This window comes from Centroberyx affinis, unplaced genomic scaffold (genome assembly GCF_046629955.1).
Source record: "Centroberyx affinis isolate AG114_WGS23_722 - 3 ecotype Tasmania unplaced genomic scaffold, CSIRO-AGI_Caff_v1 ptg005709l_1, whole genome shotgun sequence".
NCBI lineage: Eukaryota > Metazoa > Chordata > Actinopteri > Beryciformes > Berycidae > Centroberyx > Centroberyx affinis.
Genome location: NW_027282883.1, coordinates 46,303 through 63,959, shown reverse-complemented (window position 1 = coordinate 63,959; position 17,657 = coordinate 46,303). Strand labels below are relative to the sequence as shown.

At 39.7% G+C, this 17,657-nt stretch overlaps 1 protein-coding gene across 1 annotated transcript in view; it reads right to left on the bottom strand.

Annotated features, from left to right (window-relative positions):
- Window positions 1-6,666: 6,666 nt before the first annotated feature.
- Window positions 6,667-17,657, bottom strand: part of LOC139667693 (glutamate receptor 2-like) — a 48,789-nt gene continuing 37,798 nt past the window's right edge. Inside the window, exons 17-19 of the mRNA XM_071547186.1 lie at window positions 16,170-16,304; window positions 11,077-11,252; window positions 6,667-6,773 (exon numbers count right to left, since the gene is read on the bottom strand). Of these exons, the coding sequence (XP_071403287.1) occupies window positions 11,082-11,252; window positions 16,170-16,304 (306 nt within the window). The 3' untranslated portion in view covers window positions 6,667-6,773; window positions 11,077-11,081. The remainder of the gene's footprint in view (window positions 6,774-11,076; window positions 11,253-16,169; window positions 16,305-17,657) is intronic.

Sequence of the window (17,657 nt, the reverse complement as noted above, 5' to 3'; positions counted from 1 at the left end):
AAGTGTACTTGCAACTGTTACATAGATATTCTCATACATAGGCTATGAAAACATGATTAAAAAAATCTAACCTTCTAACCTGTAGCACTACATGCAAGTGCATGAGTGATTGACACTGGTAGCTTGAAGTCTGCCAGCAGCACCATCCTACTCTCAAAATCTCTACTGCACCCCAACCTAATGGCATTTTTCCAGTAGCACGGGCACTGTCCCATGTGGTTAACGGAACCAATAATTCATAAAAATTCATAAAAAATTCATTCAAAAAAATCATTCAAAAGTTCATATTGATTTAGACTGAGGTTACAACTATTCATTCCAGTTATTTCTTGAAGCAGATCGATTCAGTTGGTTTGTAAGAATTTCAAATCAACACATCAAGGCAATTAATGAATCGTTACACCTCTCAAACATAACATAGGCTAGTCTAATGACTCTGATTGTTGTTAAGCACTAAGTGCAACAACAGTCCATAATACATATACTGTATATCTCACCTTCGGCCGTCTTTCCTCTGCTGAGCAATTCCCTTCCATGATTAAACATTGCCTTAACTTTTAGGTCAAAAAAGCCAAGATCGGAAAGCCATAATCTAAATCTACATTGGATTAGCAGTCTTGTCCTTTGTGTTCTGCAATTGTTTTAGATTTTATATAGGCTTACAAAGAATTCTGAATGAATATTTATTTATAAAAATGTAATTTCCTTTTCTCTCACAAACTACTGGATGGCTAGACTGAGCCCAGTTGCTGTATTGCTGCTTGCAGCTATCATCTTTTTTCTAAAGATCTGCATATGCATTTGACAATTAAACTCACTGTCTTTATTTCCATCTGTGCACCACAGGCTTTAACTGACAACTCCATTGAATGTCTACCCTTGAAAGTCTTCATCTACATTTGCTTTTTACAACTGCCTATACTGCTAATACTGATAATACATAAAAGAAAAATCAAACATAAAGTACAGACAGAGGATTATAATTGATCTTTATTTGAAAAAAAACATCTCAAAAATAATTCAGTAGCCACACATTCCATTTACAAACAGTGGTGGAGAGGGAGTAACAGTGGCTTATACAGTATATACAGTCATTATACCAGTCAATAAGCAGTGGGACATATACACAGATCGTCTTAATAAATGCAGTATTATAACATGATATCCAGACATTCTGAATTTCATTCTGTATCTTCACCAGACCAGAAATACAAATGAGCAAATGCTTCCTCACTTTGTGCCTCATACCACGCAAGTGTGTAGTCAAGAAAAATACACTAAACTTCAAAATTTCAAAGTATCATGTTAACATTATTAGCATTCTATGTTCTGTTTAGTGTTGGGTCCAGAGGTGGATCAGTTCAGAGACTTGTTTCCAAATTCTCAGGGTATGTTTGCAGGGTCAAGAAATCAATTTAACTTTATGTCACAGCAAGTTGGAGAATTACTCGGCATTGGCGAAGGTTTGCGCTCTCCGAGTGGCTTCTAGTTATTAATATTTTGGGCATTTTAGAGTTTGTCAAAGCAATTAATAGCAATTTCAGCCCATCACTTAAATTGAAACATATAATAGACATGTAATAGAATTACTTTTTGGAAGTATTTTACCCAACACTTAGGAAGGTGAACTGTAGTGAGTTGAAGACAGTATAAAAGTGGAGTGGAGGGGTTATACATACCCATTTTGGGAAAAAAACAAAACATAGTACTCACTACTAATTACTTAATATTTCAAGAAAACAGATGATTCAGAAATGTACAGGTCTAAAAATTGATACCAGTTTAATTACTGTTCCATGATGAATTTTGCTTTGATACCAGACAGTCCACTGCCTCCCAAGTCAGTCTTCTGATGTACATGAATGTTAACAAACCTTGGCACCAAACCTTATGTTTCACCAACAGTGCCGTGTTGAACGCACCTCAGGATTCACCATGGGCGCCATGTTGGCAACTTTTCAGTCAAATTGGTTTGTTTTGGACACCATGTTATATCAGGGAATAGTTTTATTCTCAATGTAGTAGTCATTGTGGGTTTTTGCAGCCCTGTTAGTTACAGTCAGAAAGCCCGTTAAGAATCCAAATGAAAACTCAAAGTGAGTTCAAGGCATAAATTCAGGAGCCAAACATAGAGCCAGGCTCATTAAAAGATACCCAATACCCAGATGCGGGGCTTGGTCTTACATATAGATCAGACCGGCACATAACGTCACAACTACACCTCTACTTGAGGGATAGAAAGTGGAAGACTGTATTGATGTGTTTTCATCAGAGGAGTTTGATCAGTCCGCTTAAGTATTTGTTCACTAAATTAAGTAAATTAGGAAAGACATGTTTCTAGATTACTGTGCGACCCTGCCTGAACTTGAGCATTCAATGACCCAACTCAGTGACCAGACATTACATATCTCGACATATACTCCTACTTGATCGAACCAGGTTAGTAAAAAGTAAATGCTTCATTATTTTGGTTTTGATGGCAGTCCTGTTTACCTATGTTGCTAAATTGAATGAAGCGGGTGAATTTTGAAGCCAATGAGGAAGTGGCTGAAAACTGCAATTCCTCTAACGTCCGCTAGGGGGCCGGCTCCAAAAAGACTCCAATCTCGGCCTAACTCAATGCAAGTCAATGGGACCACAACCCAACTTTTCACTCAAAATATAAAATCAATACATTTTTTCGATAAGAAGTTATGGTCTCAGTAGCTAATTTAACTTTGTGTTAAATTATGCGTCCATATGGTGATTTTCAAAATAATTGCGACATTATCAGGATATAACAGTTATAAGGCGGAGTTGTTTTCCTAGTGATTGCCAGGTTGCCTGTCCAGTGATCGGCAGGTCGCGGATTACTGGCCAATAGCAGGCGGAGCCATGACTCTAAACCCTCAGGCTCGCTCTGGCTGCTCTGGCTCCAAAAAAAGTCAACATGGTGGCGATCGTAAACCCAATCTTTTGGCTTCAAAATGGCCCTTCAGAAACCTATGGGTGACATCACACTCACTACGTCCATCTTTTTTTACAGTCTATGACTTGAATGAGTGACTCCATTGTCCAATCAGCCACCCACTCAATAGCTAGATGGCAAGCTAGCAGGAAACTGCTAACGTTTCTAAAAACTGGAGATCAGGATTTTTACACTTGTTGGAAGTGCGATCACACAGCAACTTTTCGGCATGTGTTTTCAATCTGTTTAAACAATGTAGTATAATCACAAAGCTCACTAACTCACATATGGACAATACTCTTCAATATGGGTGATCGTCTTCTTAGGTTGACAGAGCAACAGTAACAGTGACCGGCCTTTCACACCAAACGCGCAATTGTGGCATTGCGCAGAGCAAGGCCATTGTTTTCAGTGAAAGACGCGGCAGCGCTCTCCTAAACATCTGCACAGCTGAAAGCGGCGCGCACCACCTTGATTTGTAGCCAGGTTTTGCGCCCAAAGTTAAACTATATTGAACTTTAACCCCCAAATACGCTGACCTCTACGAGACGCGTCAAATGGCATTCCGACATTTACAGGAGGCAGAAGTTTTGTAGGCGCCGGAGAACCAAGGAGTTGAATAACTCCTCATTAAAAACATATAGGAACCTGGCCAACAAGTCACAGGCATGGCAGATAATATCCGAAAGGATGGGGGTACCAGGTTAGAAAAATGATATTGTTATTTACATATTTAGAAGAAGCCTAGATAGCGTCATTGTTGAATTATGTCAGCTGCTTTGAACGATGTTAAGACCTAAAGCATTAACTTAGCACATTATTCACGTCATTAGTAAATCTATCTACACCATTTAAAACGGACGATTTACAGAAAACGAACCCATAGGTGGTTGGAATTGTTTAATAAACTGCTGATGACTCTGCTAGTGCATCTGGAAAGGTAAAAATATGTTTCTGTAGCCTACTGAGATTCCAGCTTGCGCTCTACCTCATGCAAAATATACGCATTGCCGCTTCTGGTGTGAAAGCCCCGTGAGAGCAAGAAAGCAAGTCACGCCCCTTATCTAGAGGGGTCTATAGAGGCTACAGTCAGTGGAGAAATTGTTATTGCTTCTTCTAGGATGGATTTCTCCATGTGTGATTGTTGAACGTCAGTGCAAAACGGTAAATCTAGAAAGAAGTGACGTTTTAGTCACGCACACATCATCTGTTGATGCTGGGCTGAAGTAAAATCCAATACTGATATGTAGAATCTGCAGTCTATGCTCGCATTGTACCTTTATTAATTTAAATTAGCAAGATGTTTTAACCCCAGTGGGCTTTGTCGGGTCTGTTGAGTCTAGTAAGAAGCCCTTGTTCCTTGATTCTGCGGGGCTGACACCAAAACTTGACATTTACCGTTGAAGATAGTTGAAAATTGTTCTGCTATTCAACTCCATTGTAGCTGCGCTGGAAATATTTCAGTGTCACGTTGATGTTACATGTCTACGGTTTGACTAGTTGTCCAAGGGAGTAAGAAAAATACACCACCAAACAACAAAATGGACCGAAAAATACAAAGTACATCGCTAATAGCTGCTTTTTTTTTAAGGGTGGATTTTCCCTTTCCCAGTTCAATAGAACGGTTCAGAGGATTCGATATAGAATTCACATAGTGGATTCCTAAAGAACTTTATGACCAGCGATTAAAGGGCAATGCCACTGTTTTTGACATGTGGGTCTAAGGCCGCGGCCACACTGATCCGTCAGACAACAGACAGAATTACGAATGGATAGATTTCTGTCCGTTGGGCTGTTTTGGAACATCAATGTGTTCGCCGCTATTTAAAAAAACCCAAAAAACAGTAGGACAGTAGGATCAGTGTGACCACAGTCGAAGTCATTTTTGGAGTGTCCATTGGCCCATTAGGACTATATTGGAGAGCTGCACACACAGGCAAGCAAGACATAAGTAGCTCTGTAGTAAAGCAATTGGCAAGATCAGAATTGATTAGTATCATGGAAAGTAAAGGGAAAATAGGGTCCGTGTGGAAAATGGCTGGAGTTATGCTTTAACCATGGTTTAAGAAGCACTGACTTGTTTGGCATCTCCTTCCATGGTTGATATATGTGGGAGCCATGTTGTGTTAATTCATCATCTGGAGATATAACTTTAAACATCATGAAAACCCCATGAAAATTACCACACTGTCACAACAAGAATGATATGGAATCCATGTAAAAAAAAAAAAAAAAAAAAAAAAAATGAAAGCAGATACCTTGACATTTTCCAATTCCAGTCTATTGTCTTTCTTTACCAGGCATTTACTGTATCACATTGTGGGAAAAGCTTTTTGCTGTTTGTCCTAATGACCTAGCTTCTTGCCAGCAGTACTCATTGGTTTACTGAGGAGAAAATACAGAAAGATTTTCCTATTGAAGCTGCCTGGTTAAGAAAAAATGAAAGCAGACTGAGCCTCCTTTAAGCATACACTCAATATAACATGAATCTTCTTCTACATCAATACTGTAATTAATATTGTTAATATTACTCTTATTACTATTATTGTTAAACACTAAAATACAGCCAAGCACAAAGCTATAGGCTGACATCTTCATCTTAAACGAAAAGCTAAAATAAGCAAAAGTGACATGCAAACTTTCTATTGCCGCTCTCTTCATCCTCCTACAGCATCTTCATTGCCATCATCAGTGCAGTGTATTTATCAAAAGGAAGATTTTTTTGTTCACAGTTTCTTTGTCCATCTCATAGCAGTGACAGCTCCTATTGGCTCAGGTTTCAGTATCAGCAGCTGCCATTGGCTGTAGGCTGAGCATGGAGAGCTCTGATTGGTTCTCAGTCTGTTTGGCACCTCATCCCGTTGGCTTCAGAACTCTCATATGGCAACAAAACAGTGTGCGTGCGTGTGTGTTATCTGTGTTAGTGTATAGGTGGTTCTTTGTGTGTGTGTGTGTGTTTGTGTGTGTTAGTGTGTGTGTGTGTGTGTATGTGCCAGTCCATGCATCAGTCGGGTTTTTAAGTCTAAGAGTCTCTACTAATGAGGGATTTTCAGGCAGAAACAAGGAAAACAATTAGCATCAATAACATCATTATCATTATCACACTATCTGTTATCATAGTTACTATTATTTCATGGATATGAGTTTTCAGGATTTCAGTGTTTTTGTACACAGCACTTCCATTCATTTCAATGGAGATTCTGCCTTTTTACCCCTGTGTTTCCTGATCACATCCCTGATTGATGTCATTGTTGCGTGAACATCAGCTTTGTTATTGTCCTTGTTATTTACACGAGGCGTCTCCATAGCAACACTGTTTATTCAAAATATCGTAGAAACCATGTTGCTGTCTGCTTTGTTTAGAAAACGGTCCACTGTGCTTGATAGTTTGTTTGTTTTTCATCATTGTGGAAACCACCAGGCCATTGGTTGGTCAGTTCATCGGGTGGGCGGGTCTTAAGATCCATCCAATTTCGTCCAATCCTGATGTTAGGGGGAGTGGTCAGGAGTCTTCAGAGAAATATGATTAGCAAAACTGTGAACTGAGAGTTGGGGTTGATTAGTTGACTCATCCTTGGTGATTTGTGATTGGCTAACGGAGTAAATAACAAGCATTTCCATTCACTTTTTGGGTGTCAGGTAGGATGTGGGGTGTGTGTTGATTGGCTGTAAGGCACTGGCTCGGGCGTGGTCAGGACAGGTCGGTCATGCTGAGACTCATGGGTAATCCTGGGCGGAGGTAGGCCACCGGGACACGACCATTCTCACTGGTCGATCCTGTGATTGACAGACGAGCTTTGGAGCGCATTGCATCTGTAAATGTCATCTATATAGAGAGAAACATATGAACCATGTTATCATTTTGAACCCATAACCCTAACTAGACAGACAGCCGCTCTTTGTGGCTAACCAGTCCTGTAACATCAGAAAATTAACCGATCACTATCATCATCATATGATTGACAGATGGGACTGTTTTGAAGGTAACCTAGAACAGAAACATAATGCAATATTACTGATTCATAATGGTTAATTTCATTATTAACCAGTACATTGTAGGTGTGTGTGTTTTAGTAATAACGAAAAATTCCTTACTGAAAACTGTATGGTCCGTCTGAAAGTCAGGTGACATTCAGAAGGACAATGCAGTTTTCTGTTGACTCATGTTTAGCTATTCAGAGACACAATTTGAATTATAATCAATTTATGTTTGTTTTTGATGGGGAATACAGTGCTAAGCGCCATGTAATGCCAATGATGGCTAATAGCTGTGTGGTACGGTGGCCGAGACGTGTCGAACGAACTGCATATCCAAAACGCTTTGCAAATTCGAAAAACACAAGCGCATTAACGGAAAACACAAATGCAAAAATCACAACAACGGAAGTGAGCAACAATGGATGTTGACAATGAAACGGGCCGACTATTATTGCCCTGACTATTATTGCCTGCACATGTGGAAGAGTAAAGTTCTTGCCTGTTTGAGAAGTAAGTGAAATGTTGTTCGCTAGCTAACTATGATTACTACGGAGCCGGGGAGTGGCCATCGGGAGCAAAATAATTTATGTCGTGGCCACGATTTACTGTAACGTGCGCACGATATGCAATTCGAGCTCTCGTTTGCTCAAATTGCCAAAACGTGCCCTCGAAATAGTGATATCGTGCTCTCGATATATAATATATGCGCTCTTCACAAGCTTATAAAGAGTCAGTGCACATATTGGTGATCATGTTTAAATGTGGCCTGTCCTGGGTGTGTTGCAGCACCTGATTGTGTTTACATGGCCTGAAGGTTAAGTGGCTAAATATGTTGCAATATTTGGGGGATTTGCCTATTCAGTGTAAACAGACAATGGATATTAACATACCAAATCCTTACTAGGCCTATCTGCAATACCTAAAAGGTTCCTTTTAAGTTGCATTTTTTCCTAAATTGCACAGTTTAACGAAATCGAGGGCACACGATACAATTCGTTCCCTCGATTTACAGTAAATCGTGAACTCAATATAACTTTTTTTTCTCTCCCAATGGCCACTCCCCGGGCTCCGTAGATTACAATCGCTATGTGTGTATCGCATTGTCAACATCCGTTGTTGCTCACTTCCGTTGTTATGTTGTGGCTTTTTTATTTGTGTTGTATGAATTTGCAAAGCGTTTTGGATATGCAGTTTGTTTGACACGTCTCGGCCACCGTAGCGTGGACACTGAAGGCAGTATTCTCGATTCCCAGTATGTGCCTAAGCCTGCAGCAGCCTAGTTGGTAGGCTAACTTCAGAGCGCTGTTTACTCCAAGAATCACCCTCTTGGAGCATATAGATGTAAAAAAAATGTACAAAAAAAAAAATGGTCGCCATTTTACATCCCTCTTGGTAAGCATTAAGTTTATTTCAACTGAGGACAAAAAATGGCACATGTGAACAGTCCCTCTAGCCACAGCATCACAGCACACTCCGAGTTTGAACGAACCAAAGCCATAAAATGCTAAGAGGCTAAACAAATTACCAAACTGCATCCCTCTCACTAAAATGAAGCAGGGAAACAATCCATCCTAAAATGGAATTTGCATGTTATTCAGATCATGTTTGGTTTGATCAGTCAGTATTGATCACAAATCAATACTGAACTCTCCAAGAATATAAGAATGTAACAAGTCTTTTTTGGTGAAGATTGCCTTCAAAATAAGCTCCCAGATCATAATTGGCCTGGCACTTATTACTAGGACTGGAATCAATTAAATAAATTCAGGAAGTGGAATACCTTCCAAAGTCAAGTCGTCAAAAGCTTTGGGCATGAATTAGCCAACTTATTAAAAGGCCATTTCACCCATAATATAGATGGACTCTATAAAAAGTTACCCTTTCAAAAGATGTCTTTCCCAATTGAATGAAAGTACCTCTGTTATCTAGCTGGGAAGATGTGCACTTGACTCACATGCTAATATCTGCAATCTATGTTGTTCCAGCCTTTACTGAAAAGTATTTAATTATATAAAAGTAAAGTATGCAAAACATTTTAACTTTACATTTCCAACAGTATTCCTCTATGAGAATTTAGACCACGCAGTGTTTTAATTTTCATCATTTCACTGATCTGCATAAACTACATGGACTGAAGCAGTGATTCTCAACCTTTTTCATATCAAGGACCCCTTATTTAGTCCACATTAGGGCCACGGACCCCCATTTGATGAGAATTTGTCTCTCGGACCCAAATCTGGGAATATTTTTACTGTTAGATATGATTTTGTCCAGAATTCCATGACTATCTGTATCGTAGGTAGAGAGATAACAGAGAAACTATGATCAAAATACTCATTCTTCTACATTCTCGAATTGCGTTAACTTCTTGTAAATGAAATAATGGTGAAGTTTAACAATTTATCAATTTGCTTGGAACCCCCTCGAGGACCTCTGGTGGTCCCCGGACCCCACATTGAGAACCACTGGACTAAAGTTCTTCCTGCATGGCTTGTTTAAAGAAATATATGAGATTATGTGCATAGTAAAACAGCTTTGTTTTGGTGAATTGCCCCTTTAAGAGAAAAACAAAATAAACAAAAAGCATCAATCACATCAATCATATAGTAGACATTATCATTCATATATGCAACAAGTCATGTAGCATTATGTTAAGCAAGTATGGAGCATGTTTTATATGTAAAAGCCATGTAGTAGGTTATGTTTGTATGGTACAGTATAGCCAACAGTATGGACAACTAATGGTAATCTATGGAAGCATTCAAGACAACTAGGAACTCTTAGGACAGTGTGATGTCAAGTGATGCTCTCTAGTGACATCACCGTCCTCTCCTTGTTCATCCCGCTGGCTTGGAGGATGGAAACGTCTCACTTTCCAGTTGTCTTGAACACACTCTTTGGTACTGCGTGCTGTTATTCTTTGGTGCAGTACAATACTGTGTCAAACACGACATCACGGACCTCATGACATCACCACAACAACACTGTTGCGGGAGAATGATTGGCTAAATGGGTGGCTGACATCACCACAGCTTGGTGAGTTGGATGAGTTGGATTCGATTTGATGATGCTGCCAGTTTACAGCCAATCCAAACCACCCCTCCCTCTAAATGAAAGTCATGGCGCTAGATGGCATCGGCTAATGAAAGACTGACATCAGTACAGCAGGGAATGATTGGCTAATGAGTCTGTCCGCTGAGAGGATGATTGGCTAGAGAGAAACGGAGGAAAGGAGGAGGAGGAGGAGAAACAGGAGAGCACGACGAAGAGAGAAAAAGGAAGGGGAAGGAGAAGAAGGGAGGAGCAGAGGAAAGGAGAAGAGGAAGAGAGGAGTGCAGTGGAGAGGAGGGGAAAGGAGGAGGAGAGTTGGACAGAGGAGAGGCGGGGAGAGGTGAGGAGGAGGAGAGGAAGCTGGTAAGGTGATGGGTGAACAGAGGCAGGGAGATTCACAGCCATAAACAGAGTTAGTCCAGTAGAACTAGTGCTGCATTCACATTGTGGCATGAAAATAAGCCAAACTAGGCAGTATCGCCACAATGGATTTTTTTTTTTTTTTTTTGGTGAAATCATCTTACTGCACTGGCAGGTAATTTTACCGGTTTCAACAAATTTGACTTTTTTTTTTTTTTTTTTTTTCAGGATAATGTAGCTTTCATCATATTGGCATGTATCAAGTGAAATTTACTGAAACCAGCAGGATTATCTGCCAGTGCAGTGAGATAATTTGACTAAAAATATCATGAAATGAGCATTTTTTGCAGTGCAGAAGCTAGCACTATTTTATAATTCTTGGAAGAGGAGACACAAATGTTTCCCAAGAACAGTTTAACAAAGATAACAATATTTTTCCACATCTGTTGTGTCTTCAGGGCCGACGTAGAGGGTAAAGTGTTGGTGGACTTTACTGTTGCTCTCCTATTGAAAACAATAAGCATCGGATTTGCCGTTGTACTGTGTACCACCATAATGTGAAAGCAGCATCAGAGATGTTGAGTGCTGGTGTGGAACAATGCATGGGCTTCAAAACCCCAAAACAATGTTAGATATTCCAGACAATTTCATGAGCATACCATTGAAAAGGTGCACTGGCTAAACTCTGCTTATGGCTCAGAGGTGAGGTAGACTGTAGCCGTGAATCATCTCTCTCCTACCCTTGTTAGATCTTGACGCTCTCGATGCCGTAAACGTTGTAGCCTTCTTTATAGGTGGCGTAGTTTGGCTGGTGGCTGGGGGACTGCAGGTTGAAGTTGGGGGGGTGTTGAGGGGAAGACAGAGTGTGTGTGTAGTTTCCTGTGTGCTGGGGGGACGACAAGGTGTTGGCTGCCACCTTTATAACAAAAATAAAGTTATTGTCATTAATTGTATGATGATGATGAGTAGTCCTGATGCTACTATGACTACTAGTACTAACGATAGTAATAGCGTGAGTAGTGGTAGCATTAATAGTAGTTAGTAGTCATAGTGGTATGAGTTTGTATTAGAATGGAGAGAGAGACTGAGAGAAAGGGAGGGCGGGAGAAAGACAGATTTTGTAGTTCTGTGTGCTAGGGGAATTGCAATCAAATAAACAGCAACAGTGTGTGCGAACCCACCCCCCAAAAAAACAGTAAAACAGTAAGTAAAAAACATAAATTAAATTGGGTTGTTTTCTGTAAAATGTGCTTGCAATATATGAATGTTAGCCTCTTCCCCTTTTTGCTCCCTATACATGGAAACAGCAAAAAATAATAAGAAACTAGGACTGCAAACAGTCATGGACGGGGCCGGCCAGATGTAGCATTAAGAGGAAAAAGAGATTTACAGCAAACAAAGCGCATTTACTCAGCATCACCCAGGACTTCAACTAAAAACCTTTGACACCAAGGGCAAGTCATGAGCTTGCTGAGCTATCTGTCGGTGGTTTGAAGAGAGGAGGCATCACGCTATGACTGAGGCAACCAGCAGGCTGCATGATAAGATCTGTCCATCCATACAAAGGCAGATTTCAAACTAGTGTCATGTATTTCGTTTTCAAGATAAGATTCTGAGAATTTGCGTACTTTATCTAGGCAATATAGAGATGTCTGTAATGTATTTGTACAAGTATGGAATGCTCCATGAGTGAAAAACTGATGTTTAAAGATGCTCTATTTTCCATTGACTACAATGGTTTCCATAAGGGAAACCATTGTGAGCTCTGTGGACTCAATTATTGATTAAATGAAAAACCCAACGATAGTTTTATTTGGGTCTAATGATGCACTGTAGTGATTTTCATGTAATTTGTGCAAAGTATGTGGGACTAGTTAGAGTGGTGGACTTCATAATTTAATATAGGTACCAGTGTATGAAATATTTGTCTTGTTTGGGCCGATAACCTCAGAAAATTACAGAGCTGTAACATGTAATGTTGATTTTTGATGATTTTTTAAACTTTTAAACTTTAGACCGTTGCTGTAGCGCCACAATCTGGAGTATTTGCCGGCAGGGGCCGGCCCCTAAATATGCATAAAGTACAGCTGCACTATTTTCACAAAAATTATAATTGCCAATTAATTCCCTTGATATTGTGATTATTTAAATTTTTTTTACATTTCTGGCTGGAACCTTCCTTGCAGTTACTGTGGTGCTGCTGGTTATGGCCATACAAGCAGCACTTTGTACCAAAATTGTATTTTTTTCCTAACTTAACATCAGTCCAAGACGGCAGGCCTGCTCATGATCACATTCGCCGATGAGCAATGGTAAATGAGCAAAAGTAAAAGCAAAAAGCAAAAGCTAACAATATTATATATTTTCATTATGGACTGATGAAAATACATCAGGTGTACAGTTCAAAATACATTTGAACAAAGAAGAAACACAAAAAAAGGTATTGTTATAAAAATAAACTTTGTAGACACTACACAAGCCTAGCAAGCAAACCTTGCAGTCATAAACCAGGCAGGCAAATACAGCTGAAGCCGTGCGCATCATCTACCAAGGCTACTGTGTGTCTTCCCTTACACAAAGTTGGGGCATTAACTCACAAGTCAGCAAAGTTTTGTGATAACTTCGGTATGACTTTAACATGCGGTGCTGAAAGAACAGGGTAGCTGTTAGATATTGCAAGACGAATGCGAGTACCGTCAATAGAACTTGCAGAAGTTACCTGGTGGTTAGTGCGCATTAGTCAGAGTTAGACAGTAGTTAGAGTTACATCTCCCAGGAGGTATCATCCAGTTTCTTTTATTATTATCAGTACCGACCTTATAATTATCAACTGCTACCCAGTCCTGACAGGACATATGGATCATTTCCTCAGAGGTAATTGCAGTTAGAGCTATGCCTAATAGAAGTTATCATGTAGTTATCAGTACCTACCCAGTCTTTACAGGAGATTAATGAGTTTTCCGTTGACACAGACGCCAAGCTGCTGCTGACTGTACAGCTGAACGTTGCACCCATGCGTATTCTGCTTCCTCAAACTTTCTTCTTCTTCTTCTTCTTCTTCTTCTCCTCAGAATACGCATGCGTGCAACGTTCAGCTCTATAGAGAATACCTGGCTTTACTCGGTGTTGTTTTTCCTGCACCAGCGTCAACGGATTTCGAAGACATCAAAAATAGGAAGAGATATTCTTCTTTTTATCCATAAGTTGTTCAATTTCATTGACTTGTAGCCATAAGCTGTTCAACTTCATTGACTTGTAGCAAGTTGCGTGACACAGTTTGAGTTGCCCATAGTACCATTTGCTTGTTAGCAGAGATTGAGAATGATCCCTAGGTTGCTAGCTGCCAGTCACAGCCCAAGTGCTTGCAAATGCTTATTTTTTTATCAGTTGAAACTCAGTATCATAAAATATGAACCCTCAGTGTCAGAGGTATGTCCTCACTATTTTTTGTACGTTACTTGTACAGTATTCTTCATTTTATGGTTTATCTGATTTTGTATTTATTTTTTTTATCATTTTACCTTCAGTTATTTTGTTAGACTATGAACCCTGTGTCCTCACTATTTTGTCATGTTTTAAGTAAAAAATAAAAGAACTGAACCTAACACTGTGTTCAAACTTGACCATTATTCCATGTTTATACATTTAAACTTAAGCGTTGAAAATGTGTGGGTTAAACGCTGTTTTAACTTGGAAACATGCCGAACAACTTCACTTCAGTATACGGTGCTCAAAGGCTGAAATTACTGTACAGTGTCTGGTAAACTGCTTGCAATAGTCTATCACCACAACATGGATCCTCTGTGGGGCTTTTTCCACAGGACATGGTAAGTCATCGGTTATCATGACGTCACTGTGAAAATACTGGGGAAGGTTTGCTTTAGTATATGGTGCTCACCTGGTTAAGTTACATGGTAGCTACAGTGAAATAACTGAAAATGATTGGATGTTTGAGAAAGAGCCACACGGATTCTTCTCTTAAAACTCATTAATCTCCTGTAAGGACTGCGTAGGTACTGATAACTACATGATAACTTCTATTAGGCAGAGCTATTACTCTGATCACCTCTGAGGTTCTTCACTGGGAAATTATTCATATGTCCTGTCAGGACCGGGTAGCAGTTGATAATTATAAGGTTGGTACTGATGATAATAAAAGAAACTGGATGATACCTCCTGGGAGATGTAACTCTAACTACTGTCTAACTCTGATTAATGCGCACTAACCCCCAGGTAACTTCTGCAAGTTCTATTGACGGTACTCGCATTCGTCTTGCAATATCCGACAGCTAGCCTGTTCTTTCAGCACTGCATGTTAAAGTCATACCGTAACTTCAACTACAGCAACTACTGCACACCGAACTAGGCACCGTAGGACTGGATAGCATCTGTACTCGTCTGTGTATTTATTTCCATACCAACAAGCAGCTACTTCGGTTTTGCAGGGTTTTTCCTACATTTTCCTACATCTTGGGCGAGCCGCCAAAGTGTAATTCTGAGTCGCCTAACAATTTTTTTTTACAAGTGAATTTAAATCGGCTCAGAATTTTATTTAAGAGGGATGCAAGAGTGGATTGTGATGCAATAGGCCCTTTTCACGTCATCATAGTAACAGCTAAACCGGTGCATTACGACTTCCTGTGGCAAGTTTTTTTTTGCGACTTATTGACAAACCGATCCAACAAAAACAGCAAAATTGTAATGGTTACTAGCACTAGATACATAATAACATAGTAACAAATTAAAAATTTTGGGCAGGTTGTGGAGTGATTTTAAAAGAAAATATGATTTTGTCCATGTCTGGAACGTGTCCATGTCTGCTTGAAATTGTGTGGATAATGGCTATCATCTTTCATGGAATCAAAGTAAGAGATCCCAGCCACTTAAAACATCCATTTTGGGAACAAATGAAGTCATGAATTAATACTTATGTGTCAGTTCTGGTCTCTTAGCCATGGAAATATGAATACAACTGGATTTTAAAAGCTAAAGCCTGCCATACAGTGTTGTGTTAGCCTACGCTGAAAACTGGTGTATGTAAAAGCATAAAATTGGAATAGAAGAGGTTTGGGTGTTAAATTGGATGTGATAACTGCACGCATTTGCACCACCATTTTTTTATGTTCTGTCTGAATGTAGGGTTAGGCAGGATAAACTTGAATATATACATTTCCTTACTCCCTACCAACAACATTTCTGCAATCAGAGAAGATAAAACTTCTTAAATTCTTCCGATGTCACATTCCGTTCCAGGAAAATTATTCACAGAGAGCACTGAAACTGGGGGTGTAGCTGAAAAATCATGTACCATTTTTTTTTTTTTAAATGGATAACATGCTGCAAGACAACATTTTTTATGATGAAACCAGAGGCACCCCTCCTCTAAAATGATATGTTCCTATCTCTTTAATATATCGCTGTCAAATCAGTGGTGGCTATGCAGTCAAATGCTAGCAAAAGAAAAAAAAAAACAGCAACCAAAAAAAACAACAACAAACAAAAAAAACAACAGTTGAAATCAGTTACAGTTAGTTATCAGTTATCAGTATTCCCAATGATCTGCCTCTTTCTTTCTCTTTGATTTGGGGCAATAGGTGGAGTGCATACAGTTTTTGACAAAATCTTAAAGAGTTATTTTCTGGTAGACTTGTATGTGATGTTTCAAAATCAACAGAAGGGGAGAAAATAAATCTGCTGATTGACAGCAGCTCATTACGGCTATATAGTGCTAATAGTATATTTAGTGAGAATCCTACATGTAGCAGCATTGATAATAATAATAATAATAATAATAACAGTTAAGAAATTAAATTATTTGAAAAGAAAATATTACCTTCATTTTCTTGGCTTCAGCCCGGCTCTTATAGCAGAACTCAACCAGCGCCACCATCATAGCCAGACCCAGGCCTCCAACCAGGATGTAGAAGACTCCAGCTACGTTACTGAGAGACAGAGCACTGGTCTTCTCCTGGTCCACACAAACACACACACACACACGCGCACACACACACACAGAAAGCCAGCCACCCGCAGAGAGCAGTGTCAGTGGGGTGTTAAGGTGTAATAGCAAGACTCAACCTCTAACACACACTACCAGTGTAACCATGTCCTGTATCCAGTGTTTAAATAAGAATATGTGTAAGTTAGTGTGCAAAAACTGTGCGCATGCATGTGTGTGAATGTGTGTGTGTGTGTGAATTCACTGGCTGATCATGGTCAAACAGTTAGAAGATAACTTAATTTCATCCAATGAGACTTTCAAGTATTCCCTACAAATAATAAGCTTCCACTCTTGTCTTATTAATCTCAGACTCACACTGGAGCCACAGCCTTCTGATTTACCAGACTAACCTTACTGTGTGTGGGACAATGACAGTGTTACAAACTACAGACAAACAGTCTAACCTTGCCTGGTGGACAGACAGAATGGTTTTGACAGGGTTTCAGCTCCACAGACAGACAAATATCAGTACCCATACATGTCCTACTATGGCTATGGTACAGTATCAGTGCTACAGTATCCATATTGGTCCTGTTATGTTTAGTAATCTCCGAATCCCTTGGTTTTCTGTTGGAATACTGAGCAGGTTTGGATTTGTTTGTACAGTACTATTGTGACCACTGGCCTGAAGAGCTAGAGCAGAATCTGCCACAACACAAAACCCATTCAGCACTGCCGTATGCATTCAATCTGCTATAAATTTGAGGAGCTTAATGAGCAGAGATGGGCGGTGTGCACCACCCTCTCTGACACAACCATCACAAAGCTGAATGATGCCAGAACTATGGAACTCCTCACAGCTGACAACTGGCAGACTATTGAAGACATGCTGCCTGTGCTCCAGGCTCTGAAGAGCGCTACCACAGCAGCACTATGCAGCGAGACCCATGGGTGCTTGGAGCATCCTGTGACAAACAGCCTGATGAGCAGGCACCTGATGCCCAGCCCTAGAGAGTCATGGACGGTTTCCGATTTTAAGGAGGCTATGATGACCTGAGGCTATGATGACCTCACTTTGTCTCAAACACTTCAGCCAATTCCAGTAACTGCTGAATAGCTGTGCTGTATATTAAATAAATAGAACAAATTATATTAGCCCACTGCATGGTTGCTGGCAAAATTAGAATAGCCCATACATTGAATAATTAATAAAAAAAAAAGTTGATCACACTTTAAAATAACCGTCCTTAATGGTGAATTTATCATTACTTAACATTAGCTTGTTATTGTTTAATTGGTAACTATTGAATATCGCATTTGTTAGGATTCTCCTCTTAAAAGTATCTGGAGCTCAGAAACCATAAGACCCACAGCAACCAA